The sequence below is a fragment of the Drosophila biarmipes genome, chromosome X (genome assembly GCF_025231255.1).
Source record: "Drosophila biarmipes strain raj3 chromosome X, RU_DBia_V1.1, whole genome shotgun sequence".
Taxonomy (NCBI): Eukaryota; Metazoa; Arthropoda; class Insecta; order Diptera; family Drosophilidae; genus Drosophila; species Drosophila biarmipes.
In genome coordinates this window covers 22,538,486-22,561,533 of record NC_066611.1, presented here as the reverse complement: position 1 = coordinate 22,561,533, position 23,048 = coordinate 22,538,486, and the positions used below count along the sequence as shown (strand labels likewise).

Sequence of the window (23,048 nt, the reverse complement as noted above, 5' to 3'; positions counted from 1 at the left end):
GAGTGTAAGTTGTCATGTCTGCCTATCAAATCAGTTGCAGACCAAAATACATGAGTGCAATTTATTGGATACTATATTGGTACATTATAAAACGCGGATGGGTAATACAGTCTTGGATGAAATGGATTCCTTGATGAGCATTTCCTAAACGATAACATAACATATTATTAACGAGACTTATCTAGCTAAAACGAGACGAGCTGGCGGCATCTGCGGACTCTTTTCTGTTCCTCGCCTCCTGTTCCACTTCTGTTTCCCGATTGACCACATCCGTACGCATGTTTGTATTATGCTTTCCTCCGGTCTCAGAAGAACTTCCGTTTGGGCGTGGCAAACGCCAGTCCCGACATTCTGCAAATTGAAAACAGAGACTTGCATTGCGAACGAACAACATTAAGGATTCTTGCCCACCTTGCTAACTTGGGTCCGTTAAAGTCTTCCACTCCGTTTAGATTGCTCAGCGGCGTGGGTGGGGCCATCGGAAGGTCCTGAATGGGTCGCTTCGGCGAGACCGCCACCTTGACGGCCGTATTCGGCGTGGAGCAGTTTACGGGGTTCTCCTTGGTGGTCTGTTCCTCATCGTCAGCATTGTAAGATCCTTCGTCGTCCTTCCCAGCATCCTCCTTGATGTCCATGGCTGTCTGACCATCGCCCTCGCCGTTTAGCGGCGGCTGACCCTTGGCATTCATGGGATTGAGGCAGTGGCTCATACAAACGCAGCTCTCGGTGCATCCACTGTTGCCCACAAAGCAGCCGCACCGCTTGGTGTTGCACTTGGTCCGACACTTGCAGCTCTTGCAACGCTTGCCATCCTCTGCGGCGGTCGTCGAATTCCGCGATTGGATGGATGCATTGCCATTGGCGGCTGTCGTCGCATTGATGTCCTGGCTAGTGGTCACATTGCGGCCGGAGTTCGACTGTTGTCTCTGCGGTGAATTCAAAAAAAAAAAAACATTAGTGTAGGACTATTTATACATATGTAGAGGCTTAGAGAACAATATGTGTGCATGACCTTAAACTTACCCTGGATTTCGATTTCGAGGGCACCCAGTCGGGATCGTCGCTAAGGTCGCTCAGTAGTATGGTTTCGTTGCCTTCCACTACATGCTCACTTTCATCGAGATCCTGGAGCTCAACCTTTGGCACCTCGGCCTTCGCCTTCGTGTTCGCCCTAAGTTTGTCCAGCTCTTGCTGCAGTGCCTCTCGGCTGCTGAGCAACTCTTCGAGTATCTGCTGGCGTTCCTGCTCCTGCTCCGCCGGTGGATGACTTTCAGCCGATCTCTGGTTGGCCGTCCTGATCAAAACGGCCACCTCTTCCTCGTAGGCGCGCTGCAGGGCTAGCATTTTCTCTTCATGTTCGGTTTGGACCAAGCGCAGGCGTTTGCTTGCAGCCTCCTCTTGTTGTTGGGCCTCCAGCAGCTGTGCGCGCTGCTCATCGAAAGCTGTGCGCTGCTCAGTGAGGCTGGCCGCGTGCTCGCGTCGCTGCTGCACCAAAGTCTTTAGGAGCTGCTTGCTTACAGCCCGGGATTCGCCAATGCTTTGGACACCCTCGGCCAAGGAACGAATTCGACTATCCAGGTCGGTGGGGCAGACTTTCTGCTGAAGATCGGCGATCTGGGCGTTGCGCATTTCGAGCTCCTCCTCGAGATTGGCCAGCAGACGAGCCTGCCTCTTGGCCTCGGCAGGATCATTGGTCTTCTCCTGCTGCAGAAGATGATAGTGATTGTTGATCACCGCCCGGTCCTCCATCAGTTGCTCCAAACTGTGCTCGGCATCGATAAGCGAAAGTATGATCTCCAGTTCACGGTCCACCCAGCAATCGGTCTTCGCATGGGAGTTGGAGGAGCCTGCCGCCGAGCCACCGTGATCCTTGGCGTACTTCTGGCGCTGAGCCTGCGCCGAGGCCTGGCGTTCGAGGGCGTCCTTCAGCCGCTTATTGGCAGCCAAAGCCTCCTCGCACTTACGTTTCAAAACCTGCCTCTGCTTGGAGTGCAACGTCTGTTGGCGCACAATTTCCGACTGCATTTTGCGATCCTTGCTCTTCAGCTGAGTAAGCTCCTTCTCGCGCACCATCTTCCATTGGCGGAACTTCTCTGACTCGCCGCGCATTGCCCGTATGAGCTTCACCTTAGACTCCTTCATGGCCCTGATCTCACCACTCAAATTCTGAATCTTCTCGCGCTCCTTTTCCCGCATCTTCAGCATGTTGGCCTGGGTGACCAGCTTGCGGCGTAGTTCGGAGATCTCCTGCTCCAAGAGCTGCAGGCGCTTTCGTCGCTCCTCGGCTATTTTGGCTGAAGTGTCCTTGTTCTTGATGTTACGCAGCTGGTCCATCAGGTCCCGTCGCTCTGCCTCCAGGTCATCAATCTTCTGGTTGCACTGGCGCAACTTGGCATCCTCGTCCTCGGACTCCAGCCTGCTAAAGTTGCGAATGATGCGCTCGTGCAGCTCCTGCTTGAGATCCAGTTGGCGATTGATGTTGCGCAGTTCGCCAGCGAAGTTCAGTTGCTTGTTCGTGAACTCTTCCGCGTGGGAATGTATCATTTCGTGGACTTCATCACCACCGCTCGAGCCGCCGTTCTCCTCCATTTCGGAATGGGAACGACTGCTGAGCTGTTGGCGCGTCTCCTGACCCTGGGTTTCGAGCTCCACCTGAGTGCGCTGCAACTCATCGTCCACTAGGCCCACCAGTTGGGTGATTTCGCGCAGTTGGTCGTTAGCATCTGGATCCTCGGATCCGGATCCCGATTCCGCTGCCCTCGGTTTCTGCGAATCCAGTTTGCTTTTAAGTAGCGTCACATGACCGCGGAGTTTGTCGTGAGCCTGCTCTGCGATGTGGGCACGCATTTCCTTCTCGGTGAGATCGACCAGGGCGTGAAAAAGCTCCTGTTGCAGTTTCCTATTCCTGTCCTGCAGGCTGCGTACTTGCTCTTTGAGACGCTGATTCTCTGCAGCACTGACCATGGAACCAGCTAAGGACTCCTCGCTGGAAATGGGACCCAAGCCGGCCGCTCCCACGGCGCTGGTTATGGAGGTGGTCATCTTGCCGCCCGCCAGTAGTTCCACACGCAGCTTCTGGATAATATCCTTCAGCATATTGACCTCCGCCGCATGCGGATCGAGATTCACAACTGGTTTGTTCTTGATTTGCAAAGCCCGGTCCGCATAGCGCAAGGTGCTCAGAGTCTCTGCCACATTATAGTCAGCCGGGCTAACGCAGGCAATTATCAAGGTGATTGAATTGCCTCCCAGCGAGTCCTGCAGCAGGCGTGTCAGCTTGGACTGGCGGTAGGGTATATAGCCGGCGGCCTGGCCAGCTGAAAGATCGATAATTTATTTGAGGGAGCAGGACGGGCCGACCTAAGTACTTACCTCCCAGGGCATTGATCACATTGCCCAAGGCCAAAAGACCTTTGTTGATATTAACGCCCTCCTTGAAGCGATCCCCGCTGGCCAGGGTCTTCGAACAGCGTTCCGAGCCAGCCAGATCCACCAGATTGAATCTGGAAGTAGTGACCGATTGTCTGCCGATAATGTGGTCAAGAAAGAATATGATTAAGGATCCTTGCAACGGAACTCCAATCCGACTTACTTGCCATCCAGCTTGGTGGCCACTAGGGTCAATGTGAAGATGGCATGGGACCTCGAAGAGGTCTCATTCATTGCCGTGGCGGCCACAGCCCGTCCGGAGGAGCCGCGCATCAGATGATCGGTGACCTCCTGGGCGGATTTGACCTCCAGTTCGGTGAGACCCGGCATGACCACCCGGTTCTTGACCTCCCTGATGTCCACGGTCGCCTTCTCGCGTTTTTGCGACGAGAACAGGTCATAGAACTGCTCCTGGTATAGCTCCACAAAGGAGCAAGTGACCGCGAAACGGTATTCCTCCCGCATTTCCTCGATGGCCTTGAATATATCATGAACGGCGCGGGGTATGACGCCCACATGATCGTCCAGCACTCCGTTGAAGGCCGTGCCCATGGTGTAGGTCTTGCCAGAGCCCGTCTGTCCGTACGCGAGGATGGTGACGTTGTAGCCGTGCAGCAGCTTCTTCACCTTGCCCTGCACGCAGGTCTCGAAGAGCTCCTTCTGTGTGTCTCCAATGTCGAAGACATAGTTGTACGTGTAGGCCTCGGTCCGGTTTACCGTGACCTGTGGCGCTCCGTCCGACGAGCGCTCCACGGCAATCCGACAGCCGCGATCGATCTCGGATTGCACCAGGGGGCGCACGCGCAGGACCACCGCCACGGAACTGGGATCCTCGCTGGACATCTGCGGGATCCCAAGGGGTTAACCATCCGCTGACCATCTTTGGCGCCATTTGACGCCTCCACTCACCTTTTTTCTTTAAGCAGGAGAAACTAGGAACTCAAAGCACCGCGGTTGCCCTGGACAACTGACAATTTTGGTTTGATCTAGAGCTCGATGGAATGTGGGTCCTCCACGGGAAACCCGGTACGTAGGCTACTTTCGGCAATTTCGGTCTTTGGAGCCTAAGCTAAGGAATGCGACGCTAAAACGAACTTATGGCTGCCAGTATTTTTCAAAAATGGCGGAGTTATCCATTGTTGACAGTCGAAGTGTCGATGGGTCGTAGAGGTGTCGATGTGGCTAGCTTCCGGCTACTTTTCTTAAGTCAGTCCTGGCAGCGCATCACTAAAAATAAAACTAGTGCTGATTCGTTTGTTTCCAGTGTTGAAATTAAAGTCGATGATGGGAGAAGCCTAAATTAAAATAAAAGGGAGTGGTAGTTTGTTAGTTAAATAGAGTGCGGTATTTACTATTAATCATTTAAAAGGCAACCGGGGTACCGACACAAAGGGCCCCGGCAATTTTACTTGGGAGCTCGACTACATACTCGGCAAATTTACATACTTGGAAGTTCGTAACTCCAGGGTGTACCACAGTACGTTTTATCAATGCCAGCTGGAGGTTAAATTCGGAACTAGAATCATATTAAACTTTCCGCATTGTGTAAAATTGTATTATATATTTAAGCTATGTACACTAATGCTACACTAAGCTGGCCAAGAAAAGGTGCATTGCCCTTAAGCCAAAAATTTTGCTTTTAGCTGTGTTTAACTTTTAAATTCGACCACAAAACGTTTTACAATACTTATGATTAAAAAAATGGAAAATGGAAATATAAGCGAACTTAAAATTAGAAACCATTGTCAGGGGAAAATAGCCAAATTGCCTAAAAAAAAAATCTAACTTTTTCCCGCCACTTTTAAAGATAGCCCCACATCACTGAAGTGTTATCGCTTTTTTGAACGCGCTTGCAAATATCGGGTCGCTACACAACAAGACAAATTTCTTCGCAATAATTGGCAAAAGGAGGAAAGGATCAGGGCGCAGGACATGGAGGACTCAGCGACGCATTCCGTAGTGCTACGGGAGGCGTTCCTCGGCAATGGGAACGGGAGCGACGGCGTGGAGGCCATCCAGTCGGCCATTTTAAAAGTGCTGACGCGGGTGACCCGCTTCCAGGTGCGTGTCCAGAAGCACATCGACGACAACTACACGGAGTTCATGCCCAACCACACCTCGCCGGACATTTTCCTGGAGGAGTCGGCATCCCTGACCCGGGAGATCCTCGATCTTCTCGAGACGGTGGGCAGAGAGGGACTGGGCGCCTTGGAGGAGGCGAATGACAAGTTGGCCAAGAGCGAGAAGCAGCTGCGGGAGATCCTTTTGGGTCTGGCGGTCAGCGAGCATGTGCTCAAGATCGACGAGTTGTTCCAGTGCGTAGAGGACGCCAAGGCCATCAAAGATTACCTGGTTATCCTGGACCTAGTGAGTCGTTTGAGAGCCTACATCTATGGCGACGATGCTAGAGAACGAGACGGGGACTCGCCGGTGGGCTCGCAGGAAGTGCGACGCGTCTTCCAGTTTCTCGATTGCTACGAAACCATCAGGGTGAAGTACCACGTCCAGGCCCACCTGCTGCAGCAGAGCCTCCAGGAGCGCTTCGATCGACTGGTGCAGCTTCAGAGCAAATCGTTTCCCACATCGCGATGCGTCACTCTGCAAGTCAGCCGGGATGAGGCGCAGCTGCAGGAAATCGTACAGGCCCTATTCCAGGAGTCGTACAATCCTGTGCGGCTCTGTGAATTCCTGCTGGACAACTGCATTGAACCGCTGATCCTCCAGCCAGTAATGGCGGAGTACAGCGAAGATGCCGACGGTGGCTCCAACGTCCGCCTGTCCCTGTCCTATGCCACCAACAAGCCCAGCTCCATACAGCTTCGTCCGAGCTATAAGCAGGTTCTGGAGAACTTCCGACTGCTGCTGCAGACGCTCTCTGGAATCAACAGCAATGTGTCCAACGGGCAACACGTATTCAGCATTATTGGTGATCACGTGAAGGATAAGATGCTGCAGCTGCTGGTAAAAGAATGTCTAATACCAGCAGTGCCCGAAACTATGGAGGAGTATCAGTCCTCCACGCTGTGCGAGGATGTTACCCAGTTTGAGCAACTATTGGCAGACTCGTTCATCATCAATCCAGAGCAGGATAGGGCGCTGAGCCAGTTCGTCGAGCAGTACGACACCTTCTACCGCAATCGACTGTTTCGTCGAGTTCTGGAGACGGCCCGCGAAATCATCCAGCGGGATTTGCAGGACATGGTGCTGGTGGCTCCCAACAATGGCTCCACCGAAGTGGCCAGCGATCCCTTCCTCTTTCCACGCTGTATGATCTCCAAAAGTGCACAGGTAGGCCAGGGTCCTAACTAAATATATGATTTTTTTTCCTCATTTTATAATTGGCATTCATTGGCAGGACTTTGTCAAGCTGATGGACCGCATCCTGCGTCAACCTACAGAAAAAGTGGCCAAAGGCGATACTGATCCTCTGGTCGGCGTCATTTCCGTAATGCTGCACACCTATATCGATGAGGTGCCAAAGGTGCACCGCAAGCTGCTCGACAGCATTCCACAGCAGGCTGTACTGTTCCACAACAACTGCATGTACTTTACCCACTGGATAGCTCAGCATGCCGATAAGGGCATCGAAAGTTTAGCTGCGCTTTCCAAGACGCTGCAGTCCACCGGCCGGCAGCATTTCCGGGTGCAGGTCAACTACCAGTCTTCCATTTTAATGGAGATCATGCACGACTTTGAGTTCGAGAGCCCGCACACGCTGGGCTCCGGTCCCTTGAAGCTGGTCCGCCAGTGCCTTCGTCAGCTGGAGCTACTGAAGAACGTGTGGGCCAATGTGCTGCCCGAAAAGGTGTACAATGCTACCTTCTGCGAGCTGATCAACACCTTTGTCGCCGAGCTGATCCGTCGCGTGTTCACGCTGCGCGACATTTCCGCCACGATGGCCTGCGAGCTGAGCGACCTCATCGACGTGGTGTTGCAGCGGGCGCCCAGCCTCTTCGGCGAACCTAATGAAGTGGTCCAAGTGCTCTCCTGGCAGAAGTTGCAACAGCTGAAAGCCATGATGAATGCCTCCCTCAAGGAGATCACGGAGCTGTGGTGCGACGGCGCCGGACCGCTGACCGCCAATTACAAGTCGGAGGAGGTAAGACACCTCATCCGGGCGCTCTTCCAGGACACAGATCGCCGGGCGAAAGCCATAACGCAGATTGGATAGGTTTTTGGATTGGATAGTTTTCTCACAGTTTAGCGTACGAAATGGAACCTGAAGAAATAGCGCTCCTAAAGATTTGTTTCGTGTGTCTTTATACAAACCCGGTGAAGAGTTTTCACCACAATTGCCAAAAGAAATTTATTTCGACAGTCATGCAGGAAGATTTCTAGGTAATCACCTTGATGGTTTCTTATTTTTTGAATTGTAAATAATGAAGTTATAGGTTATCATTGTTTTCAATTTGCGATTACTTATTTTAACCACAACATTTGTTCCGATCCACAACACACAAATCTATCTTAAGTTTTATTTTAATTAATAAAAACAATAAAAACCCCATTAGTGCACCTCTTGTCGGGCCTGGAGAATGAGCAAAAACAGCTGCTCGGTAAGTAGTCTATGGTCCCGGCCATGGGTGACGGTGAGAATGCGCTGGGCCTCCTCCAGATGGTGCAGGGCCTCCTTGGAATGGCCCTCGTACAGCTGGATCTTGCCAATCTTCATGTGTAGCAGGCCCAGCAAAGGGTTCCAAGGGCCGTGGTACTTTCGGAACCCTGGCAGCAAGCGTTGCCCGTAGTCCAGGGCGTCGGACCACTTGCCCACTTCAATGGATGCTTCAAATGCCGCGTCCAAGGTCTTCACATACCAAACATTCAGGGGATGGAGCACGCCAGTCTGTTTATCCAGGCACACCTTGCACACATCGAGATCTAAGGAGTAAATGAGTTTAAAATCGATCACATCAGTAGCAACTCTTTCCCAATGACTCACAGGCCACGTCCTTCATGTTCTCCAGATTGTGCTGGGTCAGGGCCATTGCCTCGTTGAAGGCATTCCTCAGCTTGGGACTGATCCCTGCGTCGCAGCGCGGGCAGTTCGTGCGATCCACACTGATGCCCACGCCACAGTTGCGATTGGGACAGAGGGCTGCCAGCATCTCCTTCGACTCCTTGGCATCCGTGCACTTGGTGCACACGCAGAGGAAATAGTAGTGCTCCTTGAGGTCCAAACGCCTCTGTTCCGGCGTATTAAGCAGATCGATGTAGCTGATGAAGATCTTGGACCAGTCCAGGCACTCCATATCCTCGATCGCATGGATGTGCAGCTCGTTGCCCTCGAAGGTGGCCACCGCATTCGGCTGGCAGCTGTGGTCCGTAATCGAGACGCCCAAATATATGGCCGTGGCGATCGAGTTCATCTCGGCGTCCAAAATATTGAAGCCATTAGTGATGAGCTGCAAGACCAAGGTGGGAAAGGAAGAGAACAGCATGAGCACCCGCATATCTGTGCGCCGGGGAATGTGAACCATAGCCCTTCTTAGATGATCAACTGCCTGGCAGAGCGCCAGAGGCGAGCAGCGAAAAAAATTGATTGCTATCTAATTTAGGCGACCAGGAGCGGCTGCAGGTGAACCAGATTTAGCCATGGTGGGACCCATCACCTTGGTAGAGCCATGGATCTCCCGCGAATCCGCTCCTGCCTTCTCGCACAGGTGCCTGTCCACTTACACGACCGTAAATGCTCATCAGTTCCGTCTTGTTTGGCACCGTGCTGGGACTCTCGGCCATCATATCGCTGAGTACTGCATGCAGAGAGTCCAAGTGCTCCAGCCGCATGGGATCGTTCTTGATTTCGTGGTAGTCTGTCAAGGATTAACCGGGGATTAGCAGGGCTTAAGCCAAGGACAGTTGGGGCTCACCCACGGGACATGAGATCGCGAAACTTGCGGGAGCCGTGTTCGGTGTAATAGCCTCGGATCAGATCGCCTCCGTGCTCCAAGCGCAGAATCAAACGGCAGAGCATTCGGGCGGCATCGGGCACAACCCGCGGATGCACATTCTTCAGGAAGGGGCACTCGTGCTTGTGCTGTGCCCAAGCTTGCATCTGGCAGGAGCGATGGCAGTAGGACACATACCGGCAGTTTGAGCACTTCAGCACCTTGGTCCTGCGAGGGGAGATTGTGGATTACATTGGATGCCACGGAAGCGGCAGCACATGGCTAGACTCACGCCTCCAGGCAGTTGTCGCAGCGCTCCCGGCGATACTGGGACTTCAACACGAAGGCAAAAGGCTTCTCCGTGAGAATCCGCTGGCCCCTCTTGATTTGCGGAGCCGGATGCTTCCCGGTTTTGGATTTTGGCGACGACGCGGGTGCGACTTTGGACGAACTACTGGCCATTTCGACTTTCGCCTGGGGGCCCGTCTCGCTGACGACTGAAAACTAGCGCACACCTGAAGATCAAAAATATTGTTTCGTTTCGAATGCTTTTTGAATATTTTGCGGCATCTGATCTCTATTTTTAGCCGCAAAATAAAGCAAACGCCAAACAGTTTACGCAAATCGCCGCAAACACAGAAAAGCCAAAACAAAAAAGCACTCGCTGGCGTTGCCAGATCGTCGGAGGCTCGCTGCCCACAGTGAGCACCAAGTATATTGTACAAACAAGAAAACCGCCGCGAAAAGGGTTTTACTTATCGTTTAAAATTGATATATAAATAAATATATTTGTTCCAACTCGTTGAAAAGGTTTCTTGGAATATTGAATGATGTACAATGTACATTGTAAACTGATATTTACATTTATCTATCGCATGTTTCATTTATTTATTCTTTTTTAAAGCCGACTAACCATTGAACGAAATAAATAAATAATAAACACCTGAGATAAGAACATATTTATAGTGCACAGCATTCCAGTTTAAAAATGAGGGAGATAGCTATATTCCTGCCAGCCAAAAAGAGGTTGTGTGTATATCTTAGCATACTTCAGTTGTTCTAGGGTGCTTGGCAAGGATCTTGATGAACTGAACGTATAAATCCAGACAAAAGCTTCGTCCGGGCGGTGAGGGATAAAGAACTTCGAACTCGGTGCCCCGGAAGGCAGTTTTTACGGTTTATTTGTAGCAAACTTATATAGCATAGGGACAAATTGTGTGATTGATCCGTACGAACTCCTATGAGCAGTAAACGCGGGTATGGATTGGGAACGGGACGCGGACGAACTAGTTGTTCTGCGGCTTGGACCACTCCACACTGAGGATGAGATGGTCGTAGCCGTGGCCATTGAGGATCTCGATGGCGGCGGCCGCGTCCTTGCGCTGCTTGAAGTGCACGTAGGCGAATCCCTTGCAGAGGCCGGTGTTCTTGTCGCGGGCCAAGTACATCTTGCTCTGCGGCCCGATCTTCTTGACCAGCTCCTCGAGATCCGCCTCGGTCATCGACTCCGACAGATTGGATATTCTGATGGCGGCCGTATCGTCGCGGCCGCGCATTCCCAAGCCGCCCTTTTGGCTGTCCTTCAGGAACGGCGGCACATACTTTCCGGACTTGGGGGCATCCACGGCGGCTGCCGCGGCGGCCGAGGCCTTCTTCTCCATCATGTTGGTGTCCATGGCGGTGCCCTTGTACGGGCAGTTGACCGACCAATGCTCACCGTTGCAAATACGGCACTTGGCAATGTTCTTGGTGGGATCCAGCAGCGGATCGTTGGCCTTCTCGTCCTCCTTGGAGTTGAGGAACTGCATGATGATCTCCTCGGAGACCATGGTCGTCTGGGAGTTGGGGCCGGGCTTGTCGTTCTTCGACTCACCGAACTTTGTCCAGGTGCGTCGCTTGGCCACCGTCTTGGGCACCACCTGCTTGGAGATCTTGTAGGTGCGCACCACCTTGGTCTTCTTGTCGTCCTTGTTGTACTTGTACTCGGTCACGTACTTGTGTCCGTTCTCCACGGTCTCCGTCGTCGGAGGCAGTCCGCCGTAGTCCAGCTCCACCTCATCCGCCCAGGAGGATTTGATCGTTTCAACGCCCGGCATCTGGAAAAGTTCGAGTGCCAAGTAAGTGGGGCTGCACGGGGCACGGCTGGCGGTGCACTCACTCTGTTTTGGGATGCGAATTCTCTGCGAGATTGGAAATGCAAATTTCGCCACGAGTTAAGCGGATTGGAATCAGCAACACGAAAAGGCAGGGTTGCCTCTTTGCAGACCAGGGCTGGCGGCGGCGAAAGCGTGTTGCGAAACGCTCGAATATTCATGTGTATATACCAAAAACATACCGCACGGTGTGGTATTTTTTGCACACACTTAAAAGTTTGCCTGAAACACATGGTCATACTATTAATCAGCTGGTTAATTTAAACTACAATTAAAATTTCAATGTCAGTTCGTAATTAACAAGGATTGCTAAATTGTGGGGTTTGGAGGAACCCGGCAGCCTGAACAGTTAATTTTGACGTCAAGGCGGGCAATGAATTTGTAGGCACCGGAACCGAGTTTCCAGCTGTTTTCCGTCAGTGGGAACAGATGCCCACAAGAGATTACTTAATTCGGCCCTCTCCGAGAAACCGAAACACATTCCACTCCACACAAAGGGTGATAGAGTACAGTGAAGACAATGCCGGAAGACAAGGACCCTGGCCGGGCAGCGAGCGAAGCTCAGGAAACCGCCTTCCAGCAGCCCGCTAGGGATGTGGACATCTACCGGGACACCTTCATCCGCTACATGGGTGAGTTCCGATCTGGATTGCTCTGCCTGAACCGTCTTATCCGATTCGTGCTCCTGCCAGGCTACAGCAACGAGATCGGCGAGTCCTTCCGCCCGCTGGTGCCCAAGTCCTTCGTGGCCGCCTCCTACGGCATGGCCATCGGCTACGTCTGCACCGACACCTTCGACAAGGCGCTGCGCCTCCAAATGGACGGAGCATCCTCCCGAGAGGTGGCCATCAAGGGCGGCGACGTCTTCGGCTGGCAGATGCTGGCCTCCGTGGCCATTCCCGGCCTGGTCATCAATAGGTGGGTTCACGCGATAGTCTCGCGGACTATCTGCACCTAGGACCAGGGTACAGTCAGGAGCGGGAAATAAGATACGGGGCTACGTATCACTTTACTATCGGTTATGTCATGGTCAGCTTAAATAGTATCGTAGTCGGGTCGTTAAAATTGCACATGGATATATAGTAATCAGTGTCGCCAAACTGGTTAAATGTTTTAACGTACTATCATTCGATTACGGAGGTGGTGACTTCATCGCTTTAATATTCCCACTTAATATTTTCGAGGTGTTTTTTCCATTAACGCAGTCGATCAGCAACCGAGGTTTTCCCTTTTCAAATAATGAAAAATATGAAGTGCAAATAGAATCAAGTTATTGATATGTTCCCTTTCAGGATCACCTGGGCCACCAAAACCCTGCTCAGCCGAGCTCCGGTGGCCGTGCTGAAGACGGTCCCCACTCTGGTGGGCCTGGCCAGCATCCCGCTGATCATCCACCCCATCGACAGCCTGGTGGACCGCCTGATGGACGCCAGCTACCGCAAGGTCGTGAGGTAGTGAACGCTGCGCCGGATCGACCCCTCTACTACCCATTCGTTTTCCACTCCCCGGTGATAGCCCTTAGGAGCTAAGAGTTCGTATTAACTGTTGCAAAGCTTTAGCCCCAAAATCCACTCCTGGCGCGTGTTTCTAACTTTACATTTTGTTTATTGCCATTTGGGTGGAGGATATAGTGAAAAATTTACAACACGCTTTACAAAAATAATCATTTATACAAGACTGAGGCAACTGAGGTGGAATGCCGGCGTTTGGACCAAGCTCCTTGGGGAGCCCATCCTAGTTCTGCTCGTCATCGTCGTCGCTGTCGATCAGATAGGGACTGTCCAGGGCGCCCAGTCCGGCGGCCACGCCTCCTTCGTTGGCGGTCGAGAGCTTCGTGCGCAGCATGTGACCCGCCTGGTAGTTGTGCACTATGTGCTCGGCGTCCCCGATCACCACGCCAAAGATGCCCAGCTCGGAGACCATGTCCACGATCTGGGGCGGCATGTCGCCACCGGGCCGCACCATGTAGCCCTTGGTCAGCGGCGGGTGGATCAGGTCCATCAGGATCCAGGCAGAGCGCTCCACGCGCGACATTCGCTGCAAGAGAAGTCGTTGAAGATTGATTATAAGCTGTACATGCACTGCCACTAAAGGATTTTCGGAAACTTTGAACAGAAACCCCCTCCCCCAAGTATTTCTAGACATGACAATAAAGGTTCACAAAATATGTTGGTTACTGATTAGAAATACACCAATGATAAATCACAAAGCAGGAAGTCTCACCTTGAGGGCATCGGGTATGTCCACGCCGTAAACGTTGTTGCCACCTCCCTCGCGCTGGGGCTTCAGCACGAACCTCTCCGGGGTGCGCAGCGCCATCTCGTAGCTGGCGTTGCCCGCCTCGTTGTCGTCCAGCGAGTAGAGGCCCGTGAAGATCTTGCCGACCGCCTTGATCTCCTCGGGGTCGTTGATGAAGCGCTCGAGCACCGCCGGCTGGGCCAGTGCCTGCTGCACCTTCTTGGTGCCCGCCAAGTGGTAGTGGATCGAGGGGCACTTGATGGCCAGCGAGGTCTCCATTAGGTAGCGGGCATCCCACTCCGCCTGCGAGTGATAGTGTCCGGGCTCGTAGCCGGCTCGGAAATAGATCACGGCCACCTCCTGGGTTCCCCTGCGATGCGGAAAGCGTACGGTTAGAGGATCGTGTGTGTGGGGCGACCGCGAGGGTCCACCTACAGTAGCAGCTCCTTGGCCTGGCCCAGTTTGCCCTCCCGATGGACCTCGGTGAGGGTGCGACGCAGCACCTTGATGTGCGGATAGGTCTCGCGGATGTAGAACTCGTGGAAGCGCTGGTCGCAGATGTTGTACGACACATCCTCGATGATGAACAGGATCACGGCCTTCGGCTTGGCATAGATGTCCCAGGCCTTGACCATGCCATCGCAGAGGCCGGCCAGGGCGTTGTTATTGGGCATCTGGGGTTGGGTTACAAACATATTACTACTTTTGTCCAGGGTCCTTATCGATCTATCTTTTTTCGACACAATCCCAACGTAAAAAGCTTACATTTTAAAAATTCTTTTAAAAAATAAATAAAACGTTCGAGGCTCCAAAACTTTGAAAGATTTTGAGCTCCCAAATCAAAACTTTGATCGTAAAAAAATAGAATATATGGAATTGTAGCCATTTATATAAGAAAAAGTTATAAGCTTTAAACGTTAAGAAAACTATTCATTTTTTATCGAACAAACAAATTTTGGATAGTAATCCCCTCGAAATACTCACATTGTGCAGCTTATCCGCATGTCCCAGTTCGCTAAGTACAAATCTACGGGCGTAAAGGAGACGGGAAGAGCCGGAACGGAAAGACATAGATTAGCATAATTCCGTAGTCACTGGACGACCAACAACAGCAACAAACAACAACAAATGTTCGGGCAGATGGGGTTAATTACCGAGACCAGAACCGCAAAGGATTAGGGAAATTGTGGGATTGGGGTTACGTGTGAATGGCAGTAATGTTAAGCTACAGCGTGTGAAAGTGACGGGTAAAGCGAGAACCAACTGAACCACATGCAAAAACGAGACAGCAAACGATGGGACCTTTACGGGGTGATCAGTGATCAATGATCAGTGATCAATGATCAGTGAGCAGTGATTAGTAGTCAGTGATCAGTGAGCTGTGATTAGTAGTCAGTGATTAGTGATCAGTGATCAGTAATTAGTGATCTGTAACCAATGATCAGATAAGTGATCAGTGATCAGCAATTAGTGATCTGTAATCAATGATCAGCAATCAGTGGCTAGTCGTCAGTGCTAATTGGTTAGTGCTCAGCGATCAGTGATCCGTGATCAGTGATCAGTGCGTGCGTGAGTGGGTGGGAAGTGGGGGCATAGAAAGACAGGTGCTTTTTAGGTGTGTGTTTGTGCATTCGTGCGTCTGATAGAGAGAGAGAGAAGAGCGCTTAATACTTCTGCTGCGGCACCAATTGGGTGGCAATGCCAGCGAAACTGGAGGCCACCGTGTTGATCTCGACCTGCTTTATCGCACAGCCCTCGGACACGTGTGCCATATAGTCGGATCGCAACAGACCGATGCTATATGCCTGCAAGATGATCGTTATACAAGATATATACATTAGGTGCGTCCCTTAAGGTAGCTCTTAGCCGGTAAGCGATTAAAACTATTGTTCGTACATCTAGGTATGGTGTGATCCCCGTCCATAGGTCTTAAGTGTGGGATGGGAAGGTGCGGATATATACTTGTGTATTCAGAGGGAGGGGCGAGAAATGGAGCGCGGTGGTGCAGTGATCGATGCATTTCCCAATACTATTGGGACTACTTGGCCTGCTGCCTTCTATTTGCCTTCCCCTTCCGTCTGGGCGAAGACAGTTTCCATTACGATCTTAACTTATCGCTCAGCTTCGAGCGTTAGATTGTAGAGTGCCAATAGACCTACTCCAAGTCAGATTTATGATTGTGCTGTCGAGCGTATATAATGTGTCTAAACAGAACTGGATTATGATTCAGCTTCGGCAATCCCCATTCTGTTTCCATGTGACGAAAAGTGTAACTAAGCGCGGCGTAGCAGTTGTTTTTAACCATCCACACTTACAGCGGTTACTTTTTCTGTTTACTGAACATGTTCCGACCTAATCTGTTTAATTATGCCTGCGTCACCGCTGCTACGGAATAAATAAACAGAGGAAGAGCTGGTCCAACATTTCATGAGTCGAGGCATGCGAAAGTTCTAGGCATCAGACATGGTTCTTAGGGCCAAAACTCCATGACTGGATGAAAGCTGTACTCGCCGGCAAATTACTAGCAGTGTGCACCAGAAATGCGCCTGGCGATGGCCCTGTTATCGCCGCCTCCACTCTAAACAAACAATTAGCGGGCGTATCCGTATCAGTTGGCCCGTATCCCTATCTGCAACCCTATCTGCGGCCCAGCTGAGGCCCAGCTGAGGCCCAGCTGAGGCTCTCCATGTGGGGCCTCTGGCAGGCGTGTGTCTGGTCTACAAAGTATTCGAATAGTCGTCGAATGCTGGCCTTGAGACTTGGGTTTAATATCCAGGGAAGACTATGTTTACGGGGCTTGAAATGGTTCTGATTTGACTTTGATTGATTGGCCCGCTTCAGGGGTCCCAGAAACTTCTAGAGATTTAAAACCCCAAGGTTGTGAAATTCGTAGTTGGGGCTATCAAGGGGGAGGGAGATACAACTGACTAATGGTAATAATGTGTCATTTGAATAATGCCTAAACACTCTGGATACTTCACTCTACGATAAGCTGGAAAAGTGGGGCACAATCACTGGGGAAGATGGAGGTTAATAAGCGGGCAAGCTGCTACGGTTAGAGCGGGAGGAGCAGGGGGCAAGATGCGGGAGGCGGGATGCAGGAGTCGGAGGGCAAGAGCAGAGCAGATCGGATCAGGTGAAGAGCTGGCAGGAGGCAGGAGGCAGGTGGCAACAGGCGACAGGCAGCGGCAGCAACTCAAAAGTCTACGCAACGATCTCAGGGATTCAGGCATATTGTCAGCAAAAATGTAGCTGTGTTCATACATAAATACGCTTCTAAGGAACGAAATCAACTTCAACTGGGAACAAAGGACTTTACAAGCAACACACACAATAGCACACGCCATACACCATACACTTCATATAGCAAGTTGGATTTCGCGCTCGCTCTCTACTTTATCTTCAGTTAATTTTCATCACTTTTGATTACTACTTTAAATGGAACTAGGAATGACTCTAGGTTGTCATGAACGCAGTGATAAGAGAGGACTCATCACGAAACTTGGTATTGTAGAACTTTAGGTTTCCTTCTCAGGAGATAAATTAGAAATCCGATCTATCCTCACTGAGCAAAGCATAGTCTTCGCTCCAATCCAACTTCAAACCATAAGATCTTAAAATCGATTCGAGAAACGAGCTGGCTTCCGAAGCTGGGTTAGTGTGTGGTCTTGTGTGGTTAGGCAGAGGGTGCAAGCGATGCAGGGGTGCAGATGGGATGATCGGTCGCAGGAGGACTGGGTTTTACTTGGGGATGTTGCTGATGGTGGTGTGGTGTTGCAGGGGCTGCGTTCTGGGACTGTGGGTGTGGACAGCACCTTTGTATGGTTTTACTTGCTGGTCCCAAGTGGCCAAAGCCCGAAGCTATTGTATTGATCTCGACTTGCTTCCAGCAGCAGTAAGCGGATCGAATGCCGGTCGCCCTCCGCTCCCGCTCTCTGGTGGCCCGGCTCAGCTGGCTCTCCCTGTGCTCCTTCCGCTCCTCCTTCGCCTCCTCCTGGCTGCCCGTGCCAGCCGCAGCAGCAGTTCCGGCTCCTTGCCTCACAGCAGCAGCCGCATCCTCGCCAGCCGTCGTCCGCAGCGCCCGGGGCGACAGCTCCGGACAGCCGGACTCGAGCATCAGATCGCTGCGCAGCATCCCCAGCGATATTTTCTTCGATTTTCGGTTCGGATTCACACGGTTCGATTGTTTTTCGTAGCATAGCGATGCAATGAGTGACGGATAATGGAGCAACAAATTGTGGTTGAGATTGAGAGTTTGTACATTTGCGTGGTTAGGGTTTCTTTTTAGAGGGCGCGGTGATGTGAAAAGCACAAATTGTGAACTAAACCTTGCACACAGAACTAGTTTTTTACAGACTAACGTGGCTACAACTTGCTGGGCAAATCATAACTTGCAGATCCTTTCAATTGACTGATTTCTAATAACTTCTAAAAGCTCAAGAAACTAAATTTTTTAATTACAGCCAATATTTTAGTCTACTTTATAATTCACAGTCTTGTTTAAGTGGTTTTGGCTGTGCCTTGACTCTTAGTTCTGAGTGGATGGCTTTATATATATAGATAATCTCTAGCAGCAACCGATCCCATATATAATTATTAAAAATAATCACAACTTGTCACCTTTCTGGTATGATCGAAAATGCGATATGCAAAGATTAGGTTCTTTTGGACATGGAAAAGTTCATGAAGCTCGCCTGTGTGCTGGTTTCGTTGGGGAAACTAAAGTGAATCAAAGGGGGAGAGAGCGTTGGCAAAGGGCTAGCGTTTTGGGGGTCAGGGATGGCCTGGCCTACGTCGATTTACAAGCGGCTAACTGGGCAACCGACGATAGGGAGCTGCGGGACCGAGAGACTGCGGCACCGCGAGACCAGGATGCTCGCATAAATCACGCGAGATTAGCGACTACAACCAAGACTGTGGCCGGGCGATTTATGGAGGGGCGATTAGATTGCGACCGGGGGTGGAGGGGCCCAATAAATTCTAGCGAGTAACCCACTGGCTGCCTGTGGATGTGCTCCCGATGGGGATGAGGTGGATACGATGGTGGTACGATGGTGCAGGGCGGAGGATCGGAGACGGATGGACGCCGGCTGGCGGAATCTCACCTGGGTGAAGCCGTGCGCCAGCACCTTGCGGTAGATGTTGAACAGGCCGGCCGTGAACTCGTCCACCTTGATCGTCTCCGCCAGCGTCGTGGTGATGAACTCCTCGTCGTGGGCCACGTTGTGCATCAGCCGGTTGATGATCGGCTGCAGGGCCACCGCCTTCTCGAACTCCTTGCGCGGGAACGAAGAAGGCACCAGCACAAAGGGGGCGAACTGCAATTGATTTGGTTTAGTATGTTGATCGCTCGACTGTGGTCGGACCGCTCTAGCGTGCACCTCGTTCAAGGGTTTTTCTCTCACAGTTCAGTTTAATTACCCTAATTTATTATGTACATAAACATATACAAAAAACCTAAGACAAAATTGAAAAAAACCATGAAACGTCAACACCTTCATCAATCCATTTGAAGAGCAACCTTTTTCGAGAGCTACAAAAGTTGTATGAATCAACTAGCAATACCAACTCGTTTAAAAATAATGTTTAGCTACTATTAGGTCTCATTCAATAGCATTTTAAGCTAAAAAATCAAAGGGTGTACTCATTTTACATTAAAAGTTGCTTCCTCCGCCTAAACAACTTAATCTTTTCTCTGCCAAATAACTAAATAGCTACCCAAGTTGGTTTAAGGAGTCTCGCTTCTCGCTTACTGAAGGGTTAACTATCCTCCGGGGATACTATGTACTGTAAATCGATATTGCAAGTAGCTGGAAAGTGAGACAAACACCCCAGCGGGGGTCGAGTGGCCCTGGCGAGGTCCGACTGCACCACCTACGTTCAGGGAGTCCGGGCTGAAGGCGGTCTTCGAGCGCATGGCGGCGCCGTGCATGATGGCGTAGTCCTTAGCCTTGGCCGTCACCTCCAGGAGCTCCTCCTCCGGCAGCGGCAGCCGGATGCAGTTGCGTAGCACTGGCGTGTTGGCGTCGCTGGACATGATCGGACTAGGACTCGTTGGGGGGCTGCGACGGGGTCTGGGGGTCTTCGGATCGGCTGCGTCTGCAAACAGAGGGGAATGTGGCCGGTGTGAGTGGTGGCTGCGACCCCTGCCTTGCGCGGCTGTGTCTCACGGGTCTGCTGGTCTGCTCGCCGGAACTGCTCGCTGGGCACTGAGCAGGGGGCACGGAGCACGGCGCACCCAGCACTGAGCACTGCGTTCTGGGTGGTGCGCTACTCACCACTGGAACTGCGGAACTGGGGAACTGGGGAACTGCTGATAGCGGGTGCGCGCGGCCACAGGGGCAGTGGTTCTGGGCGGGGGCAGACAGTACTTGGTGGCGTGCCTGGCGTCGATTTGATAGCTATAGAAACTCCTATTCACACACTTTTGACTAACATTTTATTTTCCGAAACTAAAAACAACAAGTTTTTGGAGATGGCAGAGACACTGACAGGCACCACTCGATACTATCGTCACGGACCAGCTCCAGCTGGCGCTTTGCAGTACTTAAGTACTGGCGGAAATACCGCAGGAGGAGGTGTTTTCCAACACTGCGCGCTCTCGTCAAAGCTTTCATTGCTTTTTGAATTTAAGTTCTTAGTAGCAGTTCCGCAATTTAATTGATTGTTTACTAGCACACTCTATGGGATTGGCCAAGTGCCAAACCAATAAATAACAAATAATGCAAACGGCCAATGGCGGCTGATCGAAGTCTCTCCATTTTCAGTTGGGTTCATATGGGCTCTTGTTTTTTGGAACCTTCCCTGGCTGTTCCTGAAATATTCAAAGGGTTTTTGAGTGACAAGGGCTAGCACCGTCCACCTCACCTACCTTCGATCGTACTTTTCGCACCGCCCAGCCAAAGCCCCATATGAAGCGCAACTGATGGGGTCCGCATACTGTCCCACCGACTCCTTTTCAACTCCGAGGTGAAGTTCTGCGGGATGGGCGAAAGAGGCTTCCGGGTGGCCCGCCGAAGCTAGGACAGCCAGCTTCACAAGCAGAAGCGACAGCCATATTTCCGGTTCCATTGAGTAACTATTTAAACAATTAGCGCAGGCTCTGACCAAGAACTAGCTCCGCTCGTTCACCCATGCCCATGTTTATACGGGCAAAGCGCCCAAGTTGCTCATTTCGCCAGAATATTAATTTGACATCCAGCGCTTGTCCCCAGAAAAAGCTTTTTGCTGTGAGTCTCTGATGAAATGGGCGGGAAGTTTATTCGAACCAACAGTCGCGGGTCCCTTGAAATGTCTGTGCTTGTGCAAAGTTCAGCTGTTGCACTGAAGGCAACGCGTGGTACAGTGAGCCCCACGTGACGTGGTCTAAGTTCCCAACCCCTTGGGTCTGATCATCATTTCCGCGAAGGTCAGCGAGTGGGTCCAGTCGTTGTGGTGCCAGGAGCCCCACAAAATGCCATTGGTTTTGCCACCTCTGGAGCGGCCCTCCTCGTAGTACTTGCCGTTGAGCATGCTGCGGTTCGAGAGTCTCTGGATTAGTGTGCTCCACTGCCGGCTCCACTGCCGGCTCCCGGGCGTGCTTACCTCTGGGCGCAGCTGTGGTACCACCAGCCCCCGTACTCGTCGGCGGCGCAGTTGCGGCCGTAGGAGTCGTTGTCCCTGTCGAGGGTGGTGAACTTCCGGCGCTCGTGCAGCCGCAGGGAGTCCCCGGCCGTGCCTGCGTACGCACCCAGCGCCTCGGGGGCATGCGAGTCCAGCTCACTCCCGACCCTGAAGTCCCCGTAGTGGGCATGGCCGGCGGACCCGTCGATCTTGCCCAGCGCTACAAGGAGTTCGTGAGGCTGCTCCCGGGTCATGAGGTGCATCCGCTCCAGGCCGATAAAAAACTCTCCGGCCACACTGCCGAACCCCTCCTTGTAGTCCTGCCAGGGGCGGTCGAAGCTCTCGGAGCCGTCGAAGCGCTTCTGGATGGTCAGCCAGCCCTCCGAGCTGCAGGGCGCCTCGAAGGCACCGAAGGCACATCACCCTGTGATGTTGTAGATTCCAGCCGGTCCTTCGCGGGGACAAAGCGCCTTGGGCCTGCACTCCACGAGTTCTGCGGTTACCTCGTTTACCTGCTCGTCCTTCTTTTTGATCTCGGCCCTGGCTGCCAGCAGCGCACTCCGCAAGTGCCTGATGCGTGCCCGTTGGTCCTGATTTTCCCTGGTTTTTCCGGCCACCTGCTCTGCCATGCAGCTGAGCTGACTCTGCAAGTCCCTGATGGTTTCTGCCATGGCACTGACTTGGCCCCTCAGCTCCTCGCTGGAGTTCGCCCTCACGAATCGATCGAGGATGGGCCTCAGGACCCAAACGCGATATGAGCTGCAGGGGTGTTCCGCAGTGGAGCTGGCGGACTTGAGGAGGCCGAGCATGCGAAGAACGTAGCCAACACAACGATCGACAGCGCCTTCATCGTGTGGGGATCGCGACCTGTGGGGCTGTGAGTGAAAGGTGAACTGAATCTCTCCGTATTTGATGTGCATTCTTATAGGCACTTATAAGAACATGGCTTAACACTTTAACAACTTGTTTTACCGTCTTTGCTGATTTTATTGCTCTCTGCGCGCCCGTACTGAACTCACCTGATCACGCCGCGAAACGCCTCTTTTACGGTCCTCGTTTATATGTTTGTTTACGGAGCCAGTTTGAATTATCGGGTCATAATTTAACAGCTTCCTGGCGATTAAGTTCTATCTGAAACAGGTTTTTGGCGACGAGAGATTTGGCATAGGACTGGCCCTTGGGATACGCTCGGACCTGCTTGGTAATATTCGATCTCTTGGTCTCTGAGCATATTTTCGGTTTGATTTTGGCCCAAGCTCCAACAGTTTTGGCCCACCCAGAAATGAGTGAGATGGCTCAAGAATGTCGGTTTTTTGAATTTGAATTCCCAACAGCCGCCCCAAAACAACACGTTGTCCAGCACTGACCTGCACCCGCTGGGTTAGCGAAGACACGCACCCAGTATTTGATGGCTGCCCTTTGCTCGCATTTCGACACATTTTTGGTATTAATCCGCTGGCCTCGCCGGGTAAGAAGTTTAAATATTACGATAAAATCAAAGGCAGAGGAAAATGTAACCTTTCGTCGTTCTATTCAAAGAGACCAGTTAATCACTGGGATAAGTGGCAGCCCTACTTCACTTCTCCCAGTGATTCCCAAAAATACATTAGGATATCTTGAATGTTTACTCAAAGGTGGGTTTTAATAGAGAAACATTTGAACGATTGTTCTTCCCCGCTCTGGAGGTGCACTTTCGAAACTGTTTGAAAAGCGCGCGCCACCAAGCGTGCATAAGTACGCC

The 23,048-nt window shown here is 51.8% G+C and overlaps 7 protein-coding genes across 10 annotated transcripts; 2 read left to right on the top strand and 5 right to left on the bottom strand.

The window, feature by feature from the left end:
- Positions 1–47: 47 nt before the first annotated feature.
- Positions 48–4,638, bottom strand: LOC108023590 (chromosome-associated kinesin KIF4). The gene is made up of 6 exons (XM_017093192.3): positions 4,339–4,638; positions 3,593–4,272; positions 3,373–3,524; positions 1,024–3,317; positions 412–926; positions 48–351 (listed from the first exon to the last, which is right to left on the bottom strand). The coding sequence occupies exons 2-6, from the start codon at positions 4,270–4,272 to the stop codon at positions 306–308; spliced, it is 3,687 nt and encodes a 1,228-aa protein (XP_016948681.1). The 5' UTR covers positions 4,339–4,638; the 3' UTR covers positions 48–305.
- LOC108023537 (centromere/kinetochore protein zw10) lies at positions 4,426–7,936 on the top strand. The gene is made up of 3 exons (XM_050890541.1): positions 4,426–4,432; positions 5,237–6,717; positions 6,785–7,936. Exons 1-3 carry the CDS (start codon positions 4,426–4,428, stop codon positions 7,598–7,600), a joined length of 2,304 nt encoding a protein of 767 aa, XP_050746498.1. The 3' UTR covers positions 7,601–7,936.
- On the bottom strand, positions 7,761–9,967 carry LOC108023538 (histone-lysine N-methyltransferase SMYD3). Its single transcript, XM_017093107.3, has 5 exons — positions 9,607–9,967; positions 9,301–9,542; positions 9,106–9,239; positions 8,369–8,831; positions 7,761–8,307 (listed from the first exon to the last, which is right to left on the bottom strand). Exons 1-5 carry the CDS (start codon positions 9,774–9,776, stop codon positions 7,937–7,939), a joined length of 1,380 nt encoding a protein of 459 aa, XP_016948596.1. The 5' UTR covers positions 9,777–9,967; the 3' UTR covers positions 7,761–7,936.
- A 496-nt stretch (positions 9,968–10,463) lies between these two features.
- LOC108023539 (eukaryotic translation initiation factor 3 subunit G-1) lies at positions 10,464–11,636 on the bottom strand. Its single transcript, XM_017093108.3, has 2 exons — positions 11,473–11,636; positions 10,464–11,410 (listed from the first exon to the last, which is right to left on the bottom strand). Exons 1-2 carry the CDS (start codon positions 11,626–11,628, stop codon positions 10,601–10,603), a joined length of 966 nt encoding a protein of 321 aa, XP_016948597.2. The 5' UTR covers positions 11,629–11,636; the 3' UTR covers positions 10,464–10,600.
- Positions 11,637–11,699: 63 nt separating this feature from the next.
- LOC108023553 (mitochondrial fission process protein 1) lies at positions 11,700–13,063 on the top strand. Its single transcript, XM_017093134.3, has 3 exons — positions 11,700–12,099; positions 12,160–12,385; positions 12,760–13,063. The coding sequence occupies exons 1-3, from the start codon at positions 11,988–11,990 to the stop codon at positions 12,920–12,922; spliced, it is 501 nt and encodes a 166-aa protein (XP_016948623.1). The 5' UTR covers positions 11,700–11,987; the 3' UTR covers positions 12,923–13,063.
- On the bottom strand, positions 13,052–20,209 carry LOC108023552 (glutathione synthetase). Of its 4 annotated transcripts, none has more exons than XM_050888986.1 (8): positions 19,984–20,208; positions 19,584–19,804; positions 18,811–19,023; positions 17,521–17,855; positions 14,690–14,732; positions 14,141–14,379; positions 13,691–14,075; positions 13,052–13,504 (listed from the first exon to the last, which is right to left on the bottom strand). In XM_050888986.1, the coding sequence occupies exons 2-8, from the start codon at positions 19,740–19,742 to the stop codon at positions 13,202–13,204; spliced, it is 1,677 nt and encodes a 558-aa protein (XP_050744943.1). In that variant the 5' UTR covers positions 19,743–19,804; positions 19,984–20,208; the 3' UTR covers positions 13,052–13,201. The 4 variants fall into 4 exon arrangements, with proteins under 4 accessions (XP_050744943.1, XP_050744945.1, XP_050744944.1 ...); XM_050888988.1 differs by lacking the exon at positions 17,521–17,855 and adding an exon at positions 15,377–15,510 and having other exon boundaries at positions 19,984–20,204; XM_050888987.1 differs by having other exon boundaries at positions 19,876–20,003.
- Positions 20,210–20,959: 750 nt separating this feature from the next.
- Positions 20,960–22,200, bottom strand: LOC108023188 (angiopoietin-related protein 1). The gene is given in 2 exon segments (XM_017092431.2): positions 20,960–21,218; positions 21,290–22,200. Coding segments are annotated over 2 exon segments (975 nt in total). The 5' UTR covers positions 22,117–22,200; the 3' UTR covers positions 20,960–21,070.
- Between the last annotated feature and the right edge of the window lie 848 nt (positions 22,201–23,048).